The following is a 22294-nucleotide window of genomic DNA, read 5'->3' on the forward strand; positions in this document are numbered from 1 at the left end:
CCATGTGGCCTACCTTATATTCTCAAAATGTGCCCCAGTCCTAGAATTCTCAGCCAGGAAAAGTATCCTCCTGGCATCCAGCTTGCTAACCCATTGTTCTTCGTTTAAATGAGTTGGACTTGTTTCCATGCTGTAAAACTAGATTCCTTTGGTACCTAACAAGTCGCAGCTTGTAAACCTAAGAAGGATCCATTTATTTCCACTTTCTTCTTTCTGTTTGATACCCATTCTCAATCCATGTCAGTATAGACCCGATCCAACTGCTCTAACCTGTTGACCAGCTGCCAGTGTGGAAGATTTTCAAACTCCAAATTCATAACGTCCATTATCCAATCCACTAGTTCATTCTCAAAAAATTCCAATAGATTAGTAATTCCATAAATCCACATGGACTCCACTTGATCCTATTACTCTTTTGGAGGTGTTTTAGTTTTGCATTCTCTCTCTGTCCCTTTAGAACATCAGGTGCATATGAGCCTTCCTTAAAATAGACCCATGATAGTACCATTTTCTACTTTCACTTTTTAATCCCAAGGAAGTCAAGAGTGTTGCCGGTTCCACATGCGTAAGCAGCCTTGCTGCATTTTATTTCTTCCATCAGACGTTCAGGCGATTTGAACCTGGTCCTTGTATGTTTATCAAGCCTGCCTGTATTTATTCACATTTAGGTCTTCTGTTTATTTGTGGTGTTCTGGTTTCATTTCTTCCCTTTAACCTAGTTTCAGAAAGTTGTTGTATGTTTTTCCTTATTTGTTTTTTTTCTTTGTTGCAGTTCAATTATGAATGCCTATCTATAAATGTGTTTCATTCTTGAAAGTTTGGATTTTATTCTGTTTTTTTTTAAAAAACCCATGTTGCTATAGTCTCATAATCTAATTTGCAAACTACATGAGTTATCAAAAAGCCCAGGAACATAGAATATGCCTGGCATGAAATCACTTTGACAAGCTCAGTAATTTAAGGAAAAAACAACTCTGAGACGTTTGTAAAATGCTACAAAAACTGGAAATTTGAAATGAAATCAAAAAATATGAGGGGGTGAAAGTGTCAAGCAGCATCTTTAAAGGAGCAATAGTTTCAGATCAAAAGAATTTCAGAATTGGAAAAATATTAAATCTAACATGATTTTATAATGCAAATAGATGGTGAAATGAAGAAAAATTTGCAAGGAAAGTTCATAATGGATAAATGATGAGTATGATTAAATGATGAACAAAACGGAACAAGGTAAAAAGGAGAGTACTGTGGGGGGGGGGGAAACCCCTATTATCTGTAGTTCTAAACCCCCATTATATTCAAGCAACCAGGAAAATATCTTGGGGGAGGGGTAAAAATATGGGTTTGAAGTTGGCGCACCTCGCTGGCATATCGCCAATCAAGCCCAGCGCAATCACAAAATTTGCTTATCTCTGGTATGGACCAATCCCCATAGGTGCTGGATACCAGGGTTTTAAAATATTAAAAATAAAGTAAAATACTGGAAGGATTCAGCAGCTCGGGTCGCACCTGCATTTTTGTATTTTCATTCACTGCAAGTGTTGAAAATCTCAAATAAAAAAACAAAATAGTGGAAGTGTTTATGACCTGAAATTGTTGGATTCAATTCAGTCAATTGGAATGTGAGATTTCATTCAAGTTTTGGTTGAGCTTCATTAGCAGATGGTTGAAGATTGGCAAGTAAGGTGAAATTTAGGTTCAGCAACCAGGATGAATGGCTGATTCCCAAACTTTTGGTCTCCCACGTCGAGAGTGTATGTAAAGTATTAAATTAAAAATAGTTGGGTAGTGGGGTGGCTAAAATATTGCAGGGTGATCTGTTGAATGAAAAGGCTGGGCAGATTTGAAAATGAGGACAAGTAAAACAGCTTTGAAGGGAAGAGAAGGTGTGAAAGTAAAAGTACAGCAAATAGTATGGTGTGATTGAGGGAAATGGAAGACAAATCAGAAGTACGTGTGTAGAATGATGTCGGTAAGTGCTACATAGATGTTAGGTCTTCAACCTAATGTGAAAAGGATGCAAGAGAAGGGAAATTAATAGGTTTCTTCACATATCTTCAAATAAATGATAAAGCTTGGGTCCATTCAGTTTCCCGAATCTTTTCCATTGATTTGGAAGAATTGTGTGGATCACGTGCAAGTGGACAGTGGAAAGGAATGGATTGATCGTGCTTTTAAAGTAGTGGGCCTTGTGATCTGTATTGAGTCACTAAGGAATTCACAGGATGTTGATGGTCCAGTCAGCTGCTGTGGCCCTTTAGCAATTTTTGGGTCCAAATTAGAAGTTGGGCTTGAGTCACACAATAGACTAAATGCCTCCTGTATCATAAATGTTCTGATTGTGCAAAGTTCAAAATGGGGTAGGTTGGGGAGAAGAAAGAAACTTTGGGCATGTTATTACCAGCAGTTTGCAGTGAGAAGTCCCAGAGGGAGTAAGAAGCCTAGAGGAAAGGATTGAGATGATGAGAAATACTGAAGATAAGAAATGGTCTCCTCTGAATTGTGGACTGAATGGCTATCACCTTTGCCCCAACAATTCTGATCGCACAATTCCCATTGTCTTTCCCAATTTAATATAAAACTAATGATGAAAATTCATCTGTGAGAAGAGAAACCATCAAAAGTTTTGGGTCAGAATTGGTTTTCAGTGAGAAATATTAACACTTTCTCATCCCACAGATGTGGCCTGAACTGAGTTTTTATTTTATATTTCCAACATCTTCAGGGACTTTTATTTTTCAGTCGTGTTTATAACTAGATCAGTGGAGGCATCTGCTGACCGAAATTCAGCATTGCAATTCTGAAACAAAACGGGTTTTAAAATCCAGCATTTTGACTATTGGAAGTGTTGTTCGGTGATGGATTTGGATCTTTAGAATTCTGGAGTTTTAGAATTATTTGGACCTTTAGAATAAATGGCTGAAAACATTTAATTAAATCCTCTAACTGTCCAATCTTGAATAATTGCTTTTTTAATATTTTTTTTAAAAACATGGACGATTCAGGTATCTTTAGGGCGTGACCTGAACCTTAAAGTTATGAATTCTGAACAACTTTAATTAGAATGAAACTCTCTTGTGTAAAGCAGTAATTGTTAATCAGAATCTAAAATTAGTTCTTCAGACCACATCATCAGTATGTTCTTGAATTTTAATAAGTTATTTTCCTTTTTTAACCTCCTTTTAATTATATTGTTAACTTGAAAGCAAATTTCCTTGTAATGCTGTTCAGCAGTGAATACTGCCTCCTATGGGGAAGAGTATGCATGTGCAAATTTTGTTTCATTAGTTTTGACATTGTTCTGAATATTTTAGCTTCAGCTCGGTGATGAGCGCAACCTCTTGTGTCTTAGCCCATCATTATGTGATTGTCCCCTTGCTAACTTCTGCACACAGCTTTCCAGCAAGAATTGTGTGATAGCAATTGGTAGGAAAGTCCTGACCAAGAGGTATCAAGGCAATTTGATATACCTATGACTGGAATTAAACATGCAATCTCAATCATTAGGGCGTCCATGAATTTACTAATAAACACAATCTTCAACTTGTTATTGAGTCATGTTTTGTTTTAACAGTTGATTTGGATTCTTGGTAATCTTTGTGCAAATAGTCTATGACCTCTCTTTATAAATAAATCTTCAAGATCCGTGTCTATGTTTTCTATATCCAATTTTGAACTTCCAGATTAAATGGCATCTATTTCTTGACAGTTAACAGTCTTGATCAAAATTACAGAAAACATTCCATATGACTGACGATATCTCGGTGTCCCTCTGGAACTCTCAATATGCTCAATCACCAAACTATTTCAGTACCATTCCTCCATTGCCTAACTCAGTGGGACTGCCATCAGTTTGTACTTGTTGCACCTAACCCTTCCTAGCCTAAGGACTTTCAACAGCAGTTTGAATCCCAGCAAATCCTCCAGTAATTCACTCTTGGTTTCCATGCCGAAAGCATTTTCCTCAATACCCAACTTTTTCCTCTGTTCACCTTTCTATATTTCATAGCTGCATCTGTCCCCTCAGGCTGCCTCAAATCTTTGGCCATTACTTTACCTTGTTCATTGATTGACTATTGCTTTACTAAACTCCATAGTCTCTTTCCAGTCACTGCTTTTTATCAACCCCTCCCATACCTTGAAACTTTTGTTCTTAAATACTTCCATCAACTTGTTTGTCTATATATTCAGTCAGAAGCTCAAGTACAATCATTTCCTCTCTCAATAAACCTAGTCCATTGAACATCATTTGGAGCATTTTGTCCATGAGGTATTTTTCTTTTACATTGGTGGCTGTAGAGCCAATTGGAAATTGCTGTTTCCTTTTAACATCTGTAGCCCCTTCTTGCTCTAAAATCCAGCTCATTGCCAAGCTTCAGGCCATCATTCCAATTATTCAGCAAGTGCTGTAGGCAATTTTAAAGGAAATATAGATCTGCAGTGTGGTAGCTTTGAAGGATTTTTAACCTGGAATGTTAGATAGTTTTCTTTCCACAGATGCTGCTTGATTTTGGGGGTAGCTTTGACCTTGTCATTCTTATGCCGTCTTGCCATCTTAAGAAATGTTTGTATAGAGCTGATTTAACCATATAACCGTTTACAGCGCGGAAACAGGCCATATTGGCCCTACGAGTCTGCGCCAGTTCACTTGAACAACTCCACTAGCTCCCCCACTCTCCACCCATAACCCTCCAACCCCCTTGTATCCATGTACACATCCAACCTTCTCTTAAATGACAGAAAGGACCCAGCCGCAACTATCTCCTCTGGAAAATCATTCCATTCTGCCACTACTCTCTGAGTGAAGAAGCATCCTCTAACATTTTTTCTAAAGTTTTGTCCCTTTACCCTTAACTTATGCCCCCTTGTTCCAACTTCCCCTGTCCTCAGGGAAAGTAGTTTACTCATGCCTAGTCTATCTGTTCCCTTCATAATTTTAAATACCTCTATCAAATCCTCTTTCAACTGTCTACATTCCAATGAATAAAGTCCTAGTCTCCTTAATCTTTCTCTGTACTCTAGATGTTATAAGCCAGGCAACATCCTTGTAAATCTTCTCTGCACCCTTCTATATCCTTCCTATAATTTGGAGACCAGAACTGAAGACAATATTCCAAACCTGGCCTCACCAATGCCTTAAACAGTCGCAGCATCACTTCTCAGCTCCTATACTCTACACTACCATATGCCTTCTTATCCACCCTGTCTACATTGGAATCCACCTTCAAGGAACTCTGTACCATAACCCCAAGATCCCTCTGTTCCTCTGCATTCCGCAATGCCCTCCCCTTAACTGCACAAGTCCTATTCTGGTTATTTTTTCCCCCGAAATGCAGCATCTTGCACTTGTCTACATTAAATTCCATCTGCCATCTTTCAGCCCATTTTTCCAAACAAACCAAATCCTTCAGTAATCCAAGAAAACCTTCCTCACCATCCACCACTCCCCCTATTTTCGTATGGTCTGATTTAAAAAGTTTTATTGGTTATAAAGTTGTCAGTGTGTTGGTCTGTTTCTGTACTTCGTGGTATTAAAAGAACTTTGATCTGAACTGATGACGACAGCAATACTGACTAATGATAATTTTGAGCTGGTCGTGGTGATGAAGATGCATCATTGGGCCTGAATCATTAATTCTGTTTCTCTTTCCGTAGGAAATGCCTCACCTGGTATTTTTCCATTGTGTTCTCCCTAGCTGCTCATCACCCATCTTTTGTCTTTGGTTGGAAAATAGAGGGCAAGTAGGTGGTGATTTGGGTAGTGAGGAATGCTAAAGCTACTACATCTTAATATTTATCCAGAGTAGGAATGGGGACAAATCCCATGATCACTTGGACTGATATTTAAAAGTGCAGATTGAAATCTTCCTATCATTCTCACAGATTTGCACAGATAAATGATTGTGAAGTTTTTTTTAAATTTTAAAACCATAATACATAGTTAATAAAACAATTAGTACATAATATATAATGTTAGTAAATGTACATGGTGTATAACCTAAAAAGAAACAAAAACCCCACTCTCCCACCCTTTACTCAATATAACCCTCCCCCTTACATAACCCTTGCCTAATTCCACCCCTAAACCGCCATCTGTCTAACCCCCAAAAAAACAGGAAAAGGAAGAAGATGTAAACTACAATAACTTAGACAATTAACGTGGGCTGAGGTAATTCCCTCACAACAAGGCTGAAGTATTCAAAATTTTAAACCCATGTAATCCAAATAAGAGCTCCAAACTTTCTGATCTTTTTTAAAAAAGATAATTACCTCATAAATTGTTATTTTTGTCCAATGGTATACAAGATCTCAATTCTGTATGCCATCTATATAAAGTAAAATCGATATCATTTTTCTAAGTAATCTCAATACATTTTCTCGCTACTGCTAATCTCAAAAATGCTATTTGAAATTTATTTAATCTTAATTATAAACAAATCTTTTTAATTCACAAAATTTTCAGGTGAGTCTATTCCATTAATTTTGTTTTTTAGTTTGTATTTGTGTAGAACTGAGGACTGTGCATCTATTGTAATATAACTGAACCACTTCTTCAGCTATTGCTGATTGTTTCCAAAGATTTTGGAATTTTGTTTCAATTTTTGTGAACTGTTTTCATTATCGGTACATCACTAACATAATTGAACTGCAGGTCCCTGGCTACTTTGTGAATTTTTTTTTAGGATTCAATAAAATTTTGGCTAAGGATAAAAAACACCTTGAATTACTCAAAGTGCTAAATCGGGATTTGAGATGACTCCTAGACCAATTTGTAAGATGTATTGTTGTCATAGAATGTTCAGTGTCTAAAATAGGATCAGATTGGTTGCGTGTCCTTTCCATTTATCTGCCTTCAGCTGCATTTTCTTGTTTTGCAGTATACAGAGGGCTGCACTTGTTATTCTGGAGAATTATTACAAGGATTTCACTGTCCACAACCCAGCACTCTTAACTGCTGCAAAATCTCGTGCAGCCAAGCACATGGCTGGATTAAAAGTCTACAATGTGGATGGTAAGTCCATACAGGTGTGATCCAGCCAGTAAGTGACTTGCAGCTTTTTAAAAGGTGGAATCCGGAATAGGGATATTCCTTTTCTAGCAGTAAGATTTGGCCAAATTTGTATCACATTTTTTGGTTTCTTTAATATCTAAAATTTGACATGCCTTGAATATACTTAGTGACTTACCTCCCCAGTTTGGCCATTTTGGGTAAGGATAGTGGAGCTGTACACATTTTCTAGATGGAGTTTTATTGAGGCTATATAAAATTGAAACAAAACATTCCTACTTTTTTATAATTAAGTCAAATGTACAGTTTACTTTCCCAGTTGGCTTGCTCTACTTGCATATTAGTTTTCATTGATTTATGAACAAGGCACCCAAGTCCTTTTGAACACTAACACCTTTCAATCTTGTAATGATGAGTTTATTGTCATATACATTGTACAATGTATGTTGTACTGAAATTCTTGCTTGCTGCAGCTGAGCAGGTAGTTTGAGTGGAGAAAAACTACAATAGTACACTTGAATTAAAAAGAGGCAGTAAAATACAAAAAATAGCTGGGTTATATTTGCAGTTATCCAAAAGCAAATAAAAGTGACTGCAATAGTGTAGCTAATCTTTTTGTTTTATTTGAGCAGTCCATGAGTGAAGCAAAGGGAGGTTCAAGAGTGTAATAACTGTTGGATAGAAACTGTTCTTGAACCTAGAACCTCTTCAGGCTTTGCTACCTTTGGGTAGAAAAGGTACAAATGAGGAGAGGTGGTGGCCAGGGTGATGGAGGTCCTTTATGATTTTGGCTGCCTTTTGAAAAACATTTTTTAAAAGTAAAATACGCTGCTTTTTTTTTGTAATAATTGCATTTTATCACTAGTTTTGAACGCTATTGACATATAACAGTCTGGTGACGACGATGCTAGTGCTTAAAGAGGGTCAGAACAAGCAGTTTATTTTATCCAGAAAAATTCAATGACTCCTAGGTCCTGGAAACAATGCCGCTGGACAGTCTCGTGCAATGATTGCTGCAGCAGCAAGGAGACGTGATTCCAGTCACAATGAACTATACTACGAGGAAGCAGAACATGATCGGAGGGTGAAAAAGCGGCGTGCAAGGTAATGCTTGTCAGAATATTAATGAAATCATGTTTACCCTTGTGCACTTGTCTTTGTCCCATGCAATAACTTGTTTTTAAACAATCTCTGAGAAATGCTAATCATTTGCATATTAGTTCTAAACCTTTGCATGAACTATTTCCTAAATTCACTCATGAAGACCTATTTCCACACCCTTTCTCCACAATGGAGCTAGTCTCCTTGGCCAGTGGAGCTCATTTAGTTCTTGTAAAATATGCTTTTGAGTTGGAACCCAATGGCCACAGGAAGATGTAGCTAAAAGGTTGATCGGAGAAAGGCTAAAGAGATAGAGACCAAAACTGAAAATCTTTAGATAATTTTTTATGAAGAGTGAGAATGCAGCTGCTCTTAGCAATAATGTAATCTCTATTCATGAATTTTATTCCATTGAAAATAAAGGTGTCATTCTGTCAATCATTTCAATGATCCATTCACAAGCTCCATCTCAGCCTTCTCCCAATTTACTTGGGAGTATTTCCCTGCATCAAATTCTATATAATCTACAATCTTGCTCAGTAGTATAATCTTTTAACATCTCTTGTAGTTTAATGCTTTCACCTACCATATATGTGTATAGAACAACCTCAAAATTTAAAAATTGGAGTTGTCCTGTATGCTGGGTCTAAAATCGGAGCCTGACAGTGCAGTCTCAACGCTGGTGCCATCTTCCCGCCAGCTCTGATGCAATCTTGCTCATGACCTGTTAGATATCAGAGAAATCTCAGCGCCCCCCCCACCCCCTGCAGGATCCTCCCCCCAGACTGACTGTACAGGCTTTAAATGGCCTGTTACAGGAACCGACTGGCTTATTTTAAAAGATGCAAATAAAATTAAAACCTTTACATGGTAATTTGTTATTAAAATATTATGATTTGCTTTTAACTGCATCCATTGGTCAACTGTAAGTACCAGATTTTGGGGGCCATCTTAAACCTCTCACATATCACACAAAATTAGCATTTTAGGTGGAAATTCCTGGGTCGTCCTCTACGCTGGCATATACAGTATACTGCAATTTTGAAAAAAAAATTTTTATGTGTAACTTTCTAGCTTCATTTATCAAAGATCTGAAAGGATATTCTGTGAACTAGTTACATCATTTATGCTTTTATAAAGACCTTCTGAATAAATTTCATGCAGTTTTCACAACCTGGTTCCTTTTGATATTATTTGCCAAAGTGTTCAAGACAGAAATAACTGACCATTGTATACTAGGTAAAATTCAAGTTGCTTGGACAAGTTAAAAAGGACAATAGTGAATTAGTGTCCAGTACACAACCTGTCCATTTGTTCAAGTCTTTTGTATAACACCCACAAGAACTAGTTTCATTCTTGTAGCATGCAGGTAATTTTGATCATTATCAAACAATTGGATTCAAGCTGTCACTTTAAAAAGAAGTTGATTTTTCATGGAAGAATAGAGAACTGTTCAAGATAATCAGTCTAGATGGGATGAAATATCTTAAAAGGTTTCTATCTTCAATGAGAAGAAGCTACAGAGCATTTAACTATAAATGCTTTACCTGTTTTGTCAGTATGCAGTTGCTTATTTTGGCCTTTAAGGACTTTTACTTTGCACTAATAGCCTGAATTATGGGAAGATTGTCAGATCTCAGAAGCCAAGTATGCTCAGGCCTGATCGTACTTGAAGGGGAGACCGTCTAGAAATACCAGGTGCTGTAGGTTGCTGTGAGGGGCGTTGGACAAAGTGGCAACTCTCTCTCTGTCTTATGGTAGACAAAATCAAAGAATTTCATGTTACATTCTACGTGACAATAATTATTGTTACATTCTACGTGACCACATTATTTATTACTGTATTTTTTTTCTGTATCTCATTTTGTTTACATTTCTCTCACGAATAAATCTGAACTTTGACAAATCCCACTGAATGAGCCTGGAAATTTCTGATTTGAGTTTATAACTGCACTACTTGGTACAAAGAGGTAAATGTTGAGAGATTGGTCTGCTTCTCCTTTAACTTAATCTTCAGGTTGGTGGTAGCAGTTGAAGAGGCTTTTACTCACATTCGAAGACTTCAGGATGATGAGCAGCAGAAAGCTCCTGGAGAAGTGATGGATCCTTTGAATGCTGCGCAGTCCATCTTTCCTTCAATGGCGAGAGCGTTACAGAAATATCTGCGTACAACCAGACAGCAGCATTACCATACCATGGAGAGCATCTTGCAGCACCTGGCATTTTGTGTTACCAACAACATGACTCCCAAGGTATGTCAAAATGGAGTTCCAATGCAAATGTGCTGCACAAGAACACCTTTCTTATCACAAAAATTGCAGAATGAATAATTTGAGCAAAACTTAATTCGCCTCTAAGCATTAATTTTTAAATGAAGATTGTTAACTGGGCAGTCACGTTACTTGTTCCATAGTGAAATCAATTAACTCTTCCAAAGTTGTCTGGATTTGAAGGGAGTCCAGTGAAATAGAAGAAGAAAAACACATATTTGAAAATTCCTCAGTCTCTTATTTAAGAGATACATTGACCTTGTTTGCGAAGAATTATATTTACATTTTTTACCATAGAACGTTGCAGCACAGAAAAACAGACCATTCGACCCTTCCTGTCTGTGCCAACCAATAAAACTAGCTATTCCCACTGACATGCTCTCATTCCATAATCTTCCAGACCACTCCTATCCAATTTATTTGTATAACTCAAGATTGAATCTGCGATCGCTACATCAGGTGGCAGCTCATTCCACAATCCTACCACTCTCGGAGTGAAAAGCTTTCCCCTAATGTTCCCCTTGTACCTCTCCCCTTTCAGCCTAAAGCTTGTATTTATCTCCCCCGATCGAAGTGGAAACATCCTACTCACATGTGCTCCTCGTAATCTTATAAATCTCTACCAAGTCTCCCCTCCATCCTTCGTTCCAAGGAGTATAGTCCTAACCTTTTTTAATCTTTCCCAGTAACTCAACTCCTGAAGAGCTGACAACATCTTAGTAAATCTTCTCTGCATTTTTTTTTCAATCATATTGATATCTTTCCTGCTGCTGGGCAACCAGAACTGCACACAATATTCTAAGTGTGGCCTCACCAATGACTTGAATAACTTCAACATAATAACCTAACTTCTATACTCAATACTTTGATTTGTAAAGGCTAAGATGCCAAAAGCTTTCTTTACGACCCTGTCCACGTACGACACCACCTTCAGGGAACAATGTGTATGTATTTGCAGATCTCTTTGCTTCTCCGCATTCCTCAGTGGCCTCCCATTTACTGTGTACGTCCTACCCTGATTCACTCTTCTAAAGTGCCACACCTCACATTTGTCTGCATTAAATTTCATCAGCCATGAACCAACCTCTCATGTGGAACCTTGTCAAAGGCCTTACTAAAGTCCATATAGACAATATTCACAGCCTTTCACTCATCAACCTTCTTGGTAACTTCCTCAAAAAATTTTACAAGATTTGTCAAACACGACCTACCATGCACAAATCCATGCTGACTGTCCTTAATCAGCTGATGATAGTTCAAATATCTATACATCCTTTCTCAGAAATCCTTCAAATAATTTACATACCACTGACATTGGGCTTACTGGCCTACAATTGCCTGGTTTACTTTTGGAGCCTTTCTTAAACAGAGGGACAACATGAGCTACTCTCCAATCCTCTGGCACCTCCCCCATAACTAAGGACATTTTGAATATATCCGTCAGGGATCTTGCAATTTCAGCACTTGTCTCCCTCGAGGTGTGGGGGAATATCATAACCGGTCCAGGGGATTTGTCTACCTTTATTCGTTGCAAGGCAGCAAGCACCTCCTTCTCCTTAAACTCCATGTTATCCATGACACTTCTATTTCTTTCCCTTCCATCCTTATTCACTCTGCCAGTTTCCTGCGTAAATACCGATGCAAAAAATATTGTTCAAGATCTCCACCATTTTGAAAGGTTGCACACATAGTTGACCACTCTGGCTTTCTAGGGGTCCAATTTTGTCCCTTACTATCCTTTTACTTTTAATGTACTTTGGAGTTTCCTTCACATCTGCCAAAGAACCGTCATATCTTTTTGCCTTTCTAATTTCCTCTTTAAGCGTGCTCTTACATGTTCTGTACTCTACAATTTGCTCATTTGCTCCTTGTTGCCTATATATATTGCCCCCTCCTTTACTTTACCAGTTCTCCAGTATCCCTTGAAATGTCTGTTACCTTTGCCCTTATTCCTGGTAGGAACATGCAATCTCTGCACTCTCAAAATTTTGTCCTTGAAGGCCTTCTACCTGCTGGATGCATCCTTGCCAGAAATAACATTCTAATGGACTTTTCTGAGATCCTTTCTCAGTTCCTCAAAATTGATCTTTCTCCAATTCAGAAACTCAACTTTGGTGTGTGAAACTTTTCTTATCGGTTTTAAAATGCTTTCTGATGTCTGAAAAGTTATCAGAATTAATGAATTTTTATTAGAGTGAACACACTATCAATTAAGTTTGTTTTTTTTTGTTGCTTCAAAATGCTTCACTTTTTATCTGATTCGTTATTTGCATTATAATTTTTTTGTATTTTGAAAGGTTCCTCACTGGGTCTTTTTCAATTTATAGGCATTTTTGGAGCGTTATTTGAACCCTGGACCCACCCTACAGTATGATAAGAACAGATGGTTGGCCAGTCAGTGGACATTGAGCAGTGAAGAGGCAGTAACCAATGGGCTAAAGGATGACTTGATTTTCACACTAAAATGTCTTGACTTCAGTCTGATAGTGGTAGTGAAAAAAATTCCTTTCATCAAACTCTCTGAAGAGTTCATCGACCCAAAATCTCATAAATTTGTGTTGCGTCTTCAGTCGGAGACATCGGTGTAAACTGTTAATGCCAAGGACATGTGGCAGATCAGTCAGATAATCCAACTGCACTTTGGATGGGGAAGGGTGTTTATCGTTTGACCATGTTTAGATTTTTTCCCCTAAATAGTGGAGGCCTAAAGTTCCTGGTATAAATCTTCAAGAAAAGGTGCTCTGCCTATTTTGAGCTTGCCTATTTTCCCCAATTGATGAGAACTGTATCCGCCTTGCTTCCAGACACCAGCATTATAGCAGTGGACCTCTAGAAACATGATTATTTTCCATTTTGTGAGAAGTGCACTGTCTTTATACTTGTTTCTAGAGAATTTCCATTTGAACCATCTCACCCTCTAGAGAAGTACTTTGAAAATCTGAAATATGACTTTCTTGAAATTTTTGGCATTTCTTTAAGAAGATTGATTACACTAGCTGTTAATGGCTAACTGTTCTGCAAATGAAGATGTAGATAGATTCCATCTATCCACTCCTAGTGTTCTAGACAACCAGCTTTTCCCAGATAATAAGCTTGGAAAATTTGGTTCAGGAATGTAGACTTGCACAGTGTAAGCATTGTTACAGAGTAGATAGTGTTTTATCCGATATGTGGAGTTTTTGTAGATGTATTGCCTTAGGCAGGTAATGTAAAGATAGGGATAAACTTTCCAGACCCCACTGCCAATCCCTTCTCTTTTCCCCCTCCTCCAAAATGAAGATTGGAAATTATTTCAGCAAAATCACTGAGGGCTTGAGAAGTGCTTGAGGAAAGGAACACGAAGATGCATGCATTTGGGACATGAGGAAGTACTTGTACAGCAAAGAACAAGCATTAATTTTGTCTTTTGTGTATCTTTAAATCATATACACTAAAACCAGTGTCACATCTAATTCCAAAAGTTCATGTCGTGTAAAATACTCCAAATTTCATTTTGTTTAGTGTCTTGGGATCTGCCCCATAAGAACTGCATTCTTTAACTGAGGACTATTGCTTATTTTCTTCACACTTTTACCTCTTGTAGTGCAATGCAAAATGTGCCCTGCTGGCTCACCTCTTGCCAGCAATGCACTGCACTCCCACTTTTTTATATCGAAATATGTGCTGTCAGAATTCTGTTTGAATAATTTACTTTTTTTAAACGGTTGTGGCCTTTGAATTTTCTATTTTATTTTTTAACAGAACTTTGTTTTAAGCAATTTTTAAGTTAACATTTCTTGTGTAAAGAATGTTTTATCAGATCAGGAGCAGAGTACAGTATTTGTCCAATGTGTATATCAGACCGAGCCAAGCAACCAGCTAAACATTTGACAACATACTGTTAGCAACAGAAAATTATTTTGGCTTGTTTTTTTTTAAAAGCCAAATATCATCTGACAATGAATGTACTAATTGATCTTACAGCAAGGTTTGATTTGTTGTTTCAATTTTAGTATCCTTTTGACTTTGCCCTAAAGTTAATTTTTCATGTGAAGATCTCGCATATTGATTGATAGGATGTGTCAGGACATCTTTCACTGTCTTCTTGTTTAGTTTCCTTCGATAGTTTTAATTGGAGAGTAATTTGTATAAATGCAGAATGGCAATGGGTAGAGTAAATCCCACCAAATCGGCAGCCCAGTCGCTTGAAGAGGACAACTGGCTCTTCAGCTTAAAGATAGGAGAGCTACCTGTCAATCTAAGTGGTTCCATTTGGTTGATTTGTGTCATCTTTCTGTTTGACTGCTGGATGAGGCATCTCAGAAAAATTTGCCCCCTTTTTTAAGATGGAAATTAGAACGGACATAAACTGATTTGTACTTCTATAAATGCAGTTTATAAACAAAGTCGGCAGTGACCACGGTGGATAGATGGGTGTACTCCAACTCTAATGTACAACGATGACAGGACCTGAGAAAATGGGCTATGTATTTGATTTTATCCATTACTTTTCAATGAAACATTATTAGATGTATTATACATTAATCAGTTAAAAATCTCCAAGGAGATTGGCACATTGACAATGAAATTGAAATCAACTAGACTTAGTAGCAAAGGATTTTCAGCTTAGTGTCACTTTGATGAGTTGTTGAATAAACTTGTTTTCTCTGATGGAAAACAATGACTGAAATGGCATTTGAACACAAGTTCTTGACAATTACACAACTTCTGTATTTCAAGATAGTTGAGTCCGAGAGCTGCTCTAATACCATGTAAATAGTAAATGCTTTTCTTTATGCATTATCTCTACTGTCACTACCTCAGATTTCACATACATTCCTTTAAACACAAAAATTATCAGAGATGCAAAAAAAACCAATGCTAGCTGAACATTTCATGGAAAAACTTTGGGTCCAATTGTTTGCATTAAACTTTTTATTAATAAACATTCAAAGAGAAACTTCCTTTAGTATTTAGATTTGTGTGTCCCTTGGTTCTGCTGGAAATATTGAGACATGCTGGCCCTTCTCTGAGCACGAAATCCAGTCTGAGTGAGCCATGTTTTTACCTTTTCCTTTCTTGTTGTGATGTTCTTTCACTGATGGCTTCACCTCATGAGAATTCTCGTGTACCACTTACCCAGAAACCACTGCACATTGCCAAAGATAGTCCTACTGCATCCCACTCTTTGAATTAATGGGCCTGTTTCCGTGCCGTAAATGGTTATATGGTTATCTGGGAGGAGAGGCCAATATCAAATGACTATTTAATTTTAAGGGAACTTATAAACAGAATATTTAATAGAAGCATCCACTAAGACGTGCTGAAAGCTTGAGAGGAAGACATCTGTAGGAGTTCGTCCTATTTGATCTTTTCCCTTGAAAATAAATGCAAATTTTTGCTAGGAATTCATTGCATTTTCCAGATTGTAGGACAAAGTCACCTGGGTGCTACATTCTCTGTCATACAAAGCTATCACAATTATATGGCATTGCGATTCTCTATTCTGTTTATAATCTGCAAGAATCAATAGCCTCCTTGATGAACAGGGATGTCACCACCAATGCTCATTTACGTTATGCAACTTGATTCCATTAAGGTTTCAATATGAATGTAAAATGCATCAATTTCAGTTGTCACTGTAAAGCAAAAAAACAAATTGTTGGCAACCAAATTCTGGCAGCCAAGGTCATTGCTGTAAGATTGATTGGTAACTCACTTGAGGTTTCTAGTCTTGTAAAAGTGTTATTGAATTGTCACTGTGTAACTACTGTTCACACCTAATTTTATACAAGAACTAATTTTTAGACAATTTCTATTGTATATCCTTTTAACAGAGCCAAGGACTGTAACCACCAGCTTCTGCACCTTGTACTGAAACAGAATTTATGGATTTTAGGGACATTTGGAGTTGTTGAATTTTTAATCCAATTGAATAGGTGCATGATAGACACTAACCAATTGTGTGTGTATGTAGCCTTAGTAATTTATTTCTTTTTTGAATCATTCTCTAAATTTTACATTTTTGTAACAAATTGTAAAATGTTTTTTTCCACACCAGGTTTTGTACATGGAATCTCCTGAAAATAAAGAGGAAAGCTAGAGCTGTCTGCCTTTATTTGTCATTAGTTTTTTTAAACTTGTTCTTGGAGTGTTGGTAACATTTCTCAGGATACTGTTAAAAATCTAGTTGCCTTTGGAGTCCCTGTAGCAGTCCCATAACTGAGCAATAATACCCATAGCATTAACAATAAGAAATGTGACAGCATTGGTGTTCCAGTACATAGTAATGTTATAATACATTGCAGGTCTGTAGTGTTGAACTATTGCAACACATTAGCATTGAGGATCTTGTCACATAAAGATGAGACTTCTCCCCAAATCCAGTGCACAGAGACCATTGACCTAACTCACTGGTTCAGCTCTTCATCTTAAAAAAAAATTGGATATACAAATTGTGTGTATGCAAGTGTCTTGGAACATGTCAGAATAATTTATTTTCAAGTAATTGTAGTATGAAAGTAAAATGGTGTGAAGGCAAAACTGCAGCCTCCGAAAGGAAGACAAATTTTCCACATTAGAGCACATTCCGACTGAATGTTAAAGAAAGGCATGATCTGTTGTGCTAGAAGCATAGAATTTCAGAAACATTTCTTGTCTTTGCATTTGACAAGAGCCATGCCAACCATGAACTTAAAGTTAAAGCAGTTTGTTACCCATTTCCCCAACTGTTAATAAGCCAGAACATTTCTAGTCATGGGAACTTTCAGAATCATGAATAGGTCTCTTATTTGTAAATTATCTTCCTGGCTTGAAAGTGCAGTTCAAGTTGGTCAGAATGATCTTAAATTAGATCATTTAAGAATAATTGAATAATGCACAATGTTTATGTGTGGGAACGTTTGGAGGAATGGGAGGGAATTAAATTTAGGGGTGCTGAATGTTTATAACAAAAACCAGAAATGTGAGCCTAGGTTTGGAGTTTATCCACTATGGACTGAATCCAGTGCAGCTTGGATTAAATTCATTTAAAAGCCAGTTATTTAGGTTTTGCCCATGATCAATTATAGATATGACTTCAAATTCAGTATATTTTATAAACTGAGCATCTGCTTTTTGATTAATTTGGCCGGGGTTAATCCTTAAATTTTTTCTGTACAACTGAAGCCTCATTTTCACCTCATAAAAGCCAATCATGCAATAAAAATAAAAGGCATTTGCCTCAAATTGGAAACTTTTCTAATTCCTGAGACTGAAGGTTTCATACAAGTTTCTTGAGAGAGATTGGATGTTACTTCTGGAAAAAAATAAAGTTCTTCAGTAGAGAGTACACCATGTCCAGCCATGTATAGTTATGAGAGGTTTTTGATACACATGAGTAAATTTGATGCTGTTAAATGTTAAATCAGGTCATAGTCATTCAGTTTACTAGTTGCTGCTAAACATTTTTTAATTTGAACATCTTCACTGATATGGCAAAGTTCCATATTTTCAAAATGTGCTTTAGAACCTTTAACTTTGCATGGAAATACAAGAGATCAGATGCTGGAATCTGAAGCAAAAAATAAACTGCAGGAAGAACTAGGCGCCCAAACACTTTGTTAGCCTGCGGACTGGTGTGGCAGGTCAAAGATGGGGTGAGTAAGGCTCAAATATTTTTATTGTTGACCAGTTACACACACAACTTTACTACGTATGTTATTTATAGATCATTTCCACATATAACATTGAAGAAGATCGTTACAATAGTCATTATTATTGGTATGTTACATTATAGATCACTGCAAGTCTTTTGAGTCTTTTAAATAAACCATTTAAAACCCATCTGGACCGTGATTCAATCAAAACTTTCACAAATGAGCCTCAACTAGCTTCCAAGTGACCTTTATGGATAGTAGTTTCCAGGATGATCAATTGCTGTTCTGCCATCAACCACATTGCCACCTTGCAGCTTGCATTGCATTTTCATCATTTTTCTTAACTTCAACCATCGCCATGGTAGCAAAAATGACTACGGAAGTTACATAAAGGATTGCATGAAACTCCTGAAAGAAAGAATTGAAAAGGAAAACCCAGACGCAGTGCAAGACTTCACTTAATGCTAAGGTAGATTCCTTTGTACCACGGTTACAAGACAAACATGTACATAGACAAAACTTCCCAAGGCATGTTCTTACCAATTCTCATGCACCAGTAGTAACAACTGCAAACAGAGCTGTAGCTCCTTTGCCATCCCAGTCAAGCATCAGAAATACAGGTGAACATGAACTTGTGATGTTTCCTGCTACAAGTAGCGGTGAATGGAGCAACGTACTCTCAGCCATGGAAAGGCAAAATGAAATGGCTGCATCATTAATCCAGCTACAGTCTCTTCTTTGCCCAAGGTGACCTGCTTCAGTACCAACAGTTCATTAATCTTTCGAATACAGTATTAAAAGCTCCGGAGATTGTCTCTGTTATCTGGAACAGTTCACAAGAAGATAGCCATGGGAACTTGTAAGGAGTTGCCTACATATGGTCCCAGACAGAGAATTTGACGAGGCTATCTTTGCTACAGGAGCATTTTGGCAACAAGCATAAAATTGCTACAGATTATATGGGGCTCTTCCATGGTCATCAATAAAACCGGATGACACAAAAATTCTACAAGCTTGCATGCTCTTTCTGAGAGGATGTAATGCCATGGAAGATATGGATTACATACAAGAACTTGAAATTCCTGCTAATGTGCTAGTCATCTTAAGGAAATTACCCTACTGGCTGAGGGATATATGGAGAACTTTTTAAAAAAAAAAAGATCAAGGAGTTACCTTTAAGGATATGGTGGATTTCCTTGAATGGCAAGTGGACATTGTTACAGATCCAGTGTTTGGAGATATCAAGACATTCCAACAGTGAGTAAAGATGTTAGGAAGTCCAACTCACAGCCTCAGAAAGTATATTTGCTACCAGAGTGACAGGTGCAGATAAGGAAAATGATGGAGGAACTAAAGAAAAGGAGAGTTTGTCTGCTATGAAGAGCTGTTTGTTCTGTGAAGGTGGACATGCTTTAGAGATGTGCCCACAGTTGAAAAAGAAAATCATTGTGAGAAAACCACTTTCTTAAAGGAAAATGGAGTATGTTCTGGCTGTCTCTGTAAAGGACACATCAGTTAAAAACTGCAGGAAGTGACTCCGCTGCAACATTTGTAGTTTAACCCATCTCAGGATACTGCATATCCACCAAAGAAAGAAGGAAATGAAAATAAGCAAGTGGAAATAAAGGAAGCAGCTGAAAACAGTGCTGCAACCTCCGTTCAGAAAGTGGTCTTACTGGGGTGGGTGAGGATAACTGCAAACTCTCAAAAGTGCCTGTACCAGGCCAGGAAGAAGAATGCAACAGTTTGTACTTATGCATTTCTTGCCTCGGGTAGCACTGTATCATTTTGCACAGTGGGGCTAAGGAACAAGCTTGATCCACCAAAATGTCCAAAGGACCACCTTCTCTATTATCAGAAGCTTTAGACCCCTCTGTGGCCAATACTCAGACCAATGGACGTGGATTACTGTCAGCAGCCTATACTCAGCATTTCCAGTATGGCTGCCATATTGAATTCAGTATCACTCCCGAACCAAAGAGGGATTATTTTCTATTTTCTGTTCCAAGTTTACTGTTTGCCAGGACTTCACTCCTGGAGTAAGGAGCTTGTATCTAGGAAACACATGGCCTACGTGAGAACAGGGATGTATTTCTAAGGAATCCCCAAATTGCCATATCCTGAAGGAAAACTCCAGGTTCTCTCCTCCCCCGACCTCCATCCCAGTGTCACATGTACCCATATATTCAAAGTGTTTCTTATGGATAGCAAGCAGCCCATCTGCCATGGTCAGTGATCTAATAACATCAATTGGGGATCGTCTCTTTTTATTCATGATCAGGAATTTTGTGCCAGGTAAAGACCAGCCTCATTATTTATAATTTATTGTATAATTGTGTAATTATTATTTGTAGACATTACATCTCATTATAATAATTATGGGCCAAAGGTGTGTACTTACATTTGTTAAGTGCTGTCACAGCGTCCGTAGGCTGAGCGTGGCCACGTTGCTTCCTGTGCACATGCGCAAGGCTTTGGTTGGCGCATGCGCAGGAGTTGGGCCGCAATTCCTCAGGGTTTGTTAGTCCACTGACTGGTGTGGCGGGACAAAGGCAAGAGGGTGAGTGAGGCTCAAATATTTTTTGTTGACTATTTACATATAGAACTTTACTACAGATCATTATCACAGATTGTCACTATGTATGTTGTTATTTATACATCTTTTCCACATATAAATGTTAAAGAAGATCGTTACAACAGTCATTATTAACATCGTTATTATTGGAATCTTATGTTATAGATAATTGCAACTCTTTTGTGTATTAATAAATCATTTAAAACCCACCAGGAATTTGTGGTGAATCAATTGAAATGCAACACAAGCAAACGGCTTTTATGGATACCAGTCACTACAGGAGTGGATGACATTTTGGGTCAAGATCATTGTGGGTTCAGAGGTGGAGAGGGTGAGCAAATTTAAGTTCTTGGGGGTCACTATCTCGGAGGATCTTTCCTGGATCCAACACACTGTTGGCCTCGTGAAGAAAGCACATCAGTGCCTCTACTTCCTCAGGAATTTGTGGAGGTTTGGTACGACACCAGAAACCCTAGCAAATTTTTACAGATGTGTGGTGGAAAATGTGCTGACCAACTGCATCACGGTCTAGTATGGAGATACCTATACCCCTGAGAATAAAGTCCTGCAAAAGGTAGTGGATACAGCCCATGACAACATGGGTAAAACCCTCCCCACCGTTGAGAACATCTACAGAGAATGCTGCCGTCATAGAGCAGAAGCAATCATCAAGAATCCATATCATCCAGCACATGCTCTATTCTTGCTGAAAATCAGGAAAAGGGTATAGGTGCCACAAACCTTGCACCACCAGGTTTAGGAAGAGCTATCACCCCTCAACCATCAGACTCCTCAACAACAAACTCAATCAGAGACTCATTTAAGGGCTCGTATCTTTTCACTTTATTTTTTTTTCCCTCTTTCTATTGCACAGTTTCTTTTGCTTACATTTCTTTATTTGTTTACATGTGTATGTTGAATCAGTATTTTTGTACTGCCGAGAAGTGGTAATTCTGCCTCGCCCACGGGAAAAAGAATCTCAGGGTTGTATATGATGTCATGTCTGTACAATAAATCTGAATCTGGGCTCCCAGCTACTTCAACTATATCTCCCGCCTGGTCTCCTGTCGGAACACCATCTCTTTCTCTTACTCTCTCTGCCTCTGCTGCATCTGTTTAACCTTTGCACTCTGGGAGTTTTAAAATGTCTTCTGTCAATGTGGCTTCTCCCCCCCCCCCCCCGCCCCTGTCAGAGGAGCCCTTGCATACATTTCCTCCCATTTATTATCCATCACTGCCTCCCCCACCCCCCAACTGAGAACTGGTGCCCTTTTCCTTGCGAGATAAAATGTACAAAAAAATCTTTGGTTATTCTGACAATTGCCAAGAATTCATCACTCTATTTAAAAATATTGTATGTTTATCAAATCTCCCTTTAATCTTGACCATTCTGCAAATAATCAGTTTATTAATTTTTTGTAGTGCTAAAGAGTATCATAATACTGGACAAAGATGTGGTGTGCTAAGGGGAGTCCAAAGTTGCAAAGCATGCAAATGTACTTTAATGCCTTTCAGTTATCCCTGGAAAAGCTTGGTGTCACCAACCTGAAGGTTCCCAGCTGAAGTAAAGTTAACACAGCCATGCATTGACCCAGGTCTAGTTGTGGCCTCTGGTGCTCTCCACATGCAGTTGGCCTGTACTCCCTGGGACTGCATGAGTTTCTTCCAGGTGTTGCAGTTTCATGTCACTTCCCCCACCCCCCCCCCCCAAAAGTGTGTTGGCAGG

At 38.0% G+C, this 22294-nt stretch overlaps 2 protein-coding genes across 7 annotated transcripts in view; one reads left to right on the forward strand and one right to left on the reverse strand.

Moving 5' to 3' along the window:
- LOC138738644 (vang-like protein 1) overlaps window positions 1-16460 on the forward strand; it is a 37817-nt gene extending 21357 nt beyond the window's left edge. For all 5 annotated transcript variants that reach the window (XM_069889261.1, XM_069889259.1, XM_069889260.1 and 2 more), the window contains 4 exons: window positions 6876-7009; window positions 7978-8110; window positions 10125-10359; window positions 12705-16460. In XM_069889261.1, the coding sequence (XP_069745362.1) occupies window positions 6876-7009; window positions 7978-8110; window positions 10125-10359; window positions 12705-12965 (763 nt within the window). In that variant the 3' untranslated portion in view covers window positions 12966-16460. The remainder of the gene's footprint in view (window positions 1-6875; window positions 7010-7977; window positions 8111-10124; window positions 10360-12704) is intronic.
- The window catches only part of LOC138738645 (calsequestrin-2-like), a 49382-nt gene continuing 37257 nt past the window's right edge, over window positions 10170-22294 (reverse strand). Inside the window, exons 13-14 of one of the 2 annotated variants that reach the window (XR_011341643.1) lie at window positions 20395-20526; window positions 10170-10269 (exon numbers count right to left, since the gene is read on the reverse strand). The gene's annotated coding sequence lies outside the window, so the exon portion shown is untranslated. Of the gene's footprint in view, window positions 10270-18025; window positions 18402-20394; window positions 20527-22294 lie in introns of those variants that run through there. The other variant, XR_011341642.1, reaches the window with a different exon arrangement.

Source organism: Narcine bancroftii, chromosome 7, assembly GCF_036971445.1.
Source record: "Narcine bancroftii isolate sNarBan1 chromosome 7, sNarBan1.hap1, whole genome shotgun sequence".
NCBI lineage: Eukaryota > Metazoa > Chordata > Chondrichthyes > Torpediniformes > Narcinidae > Narcine > Narcine bancroftii.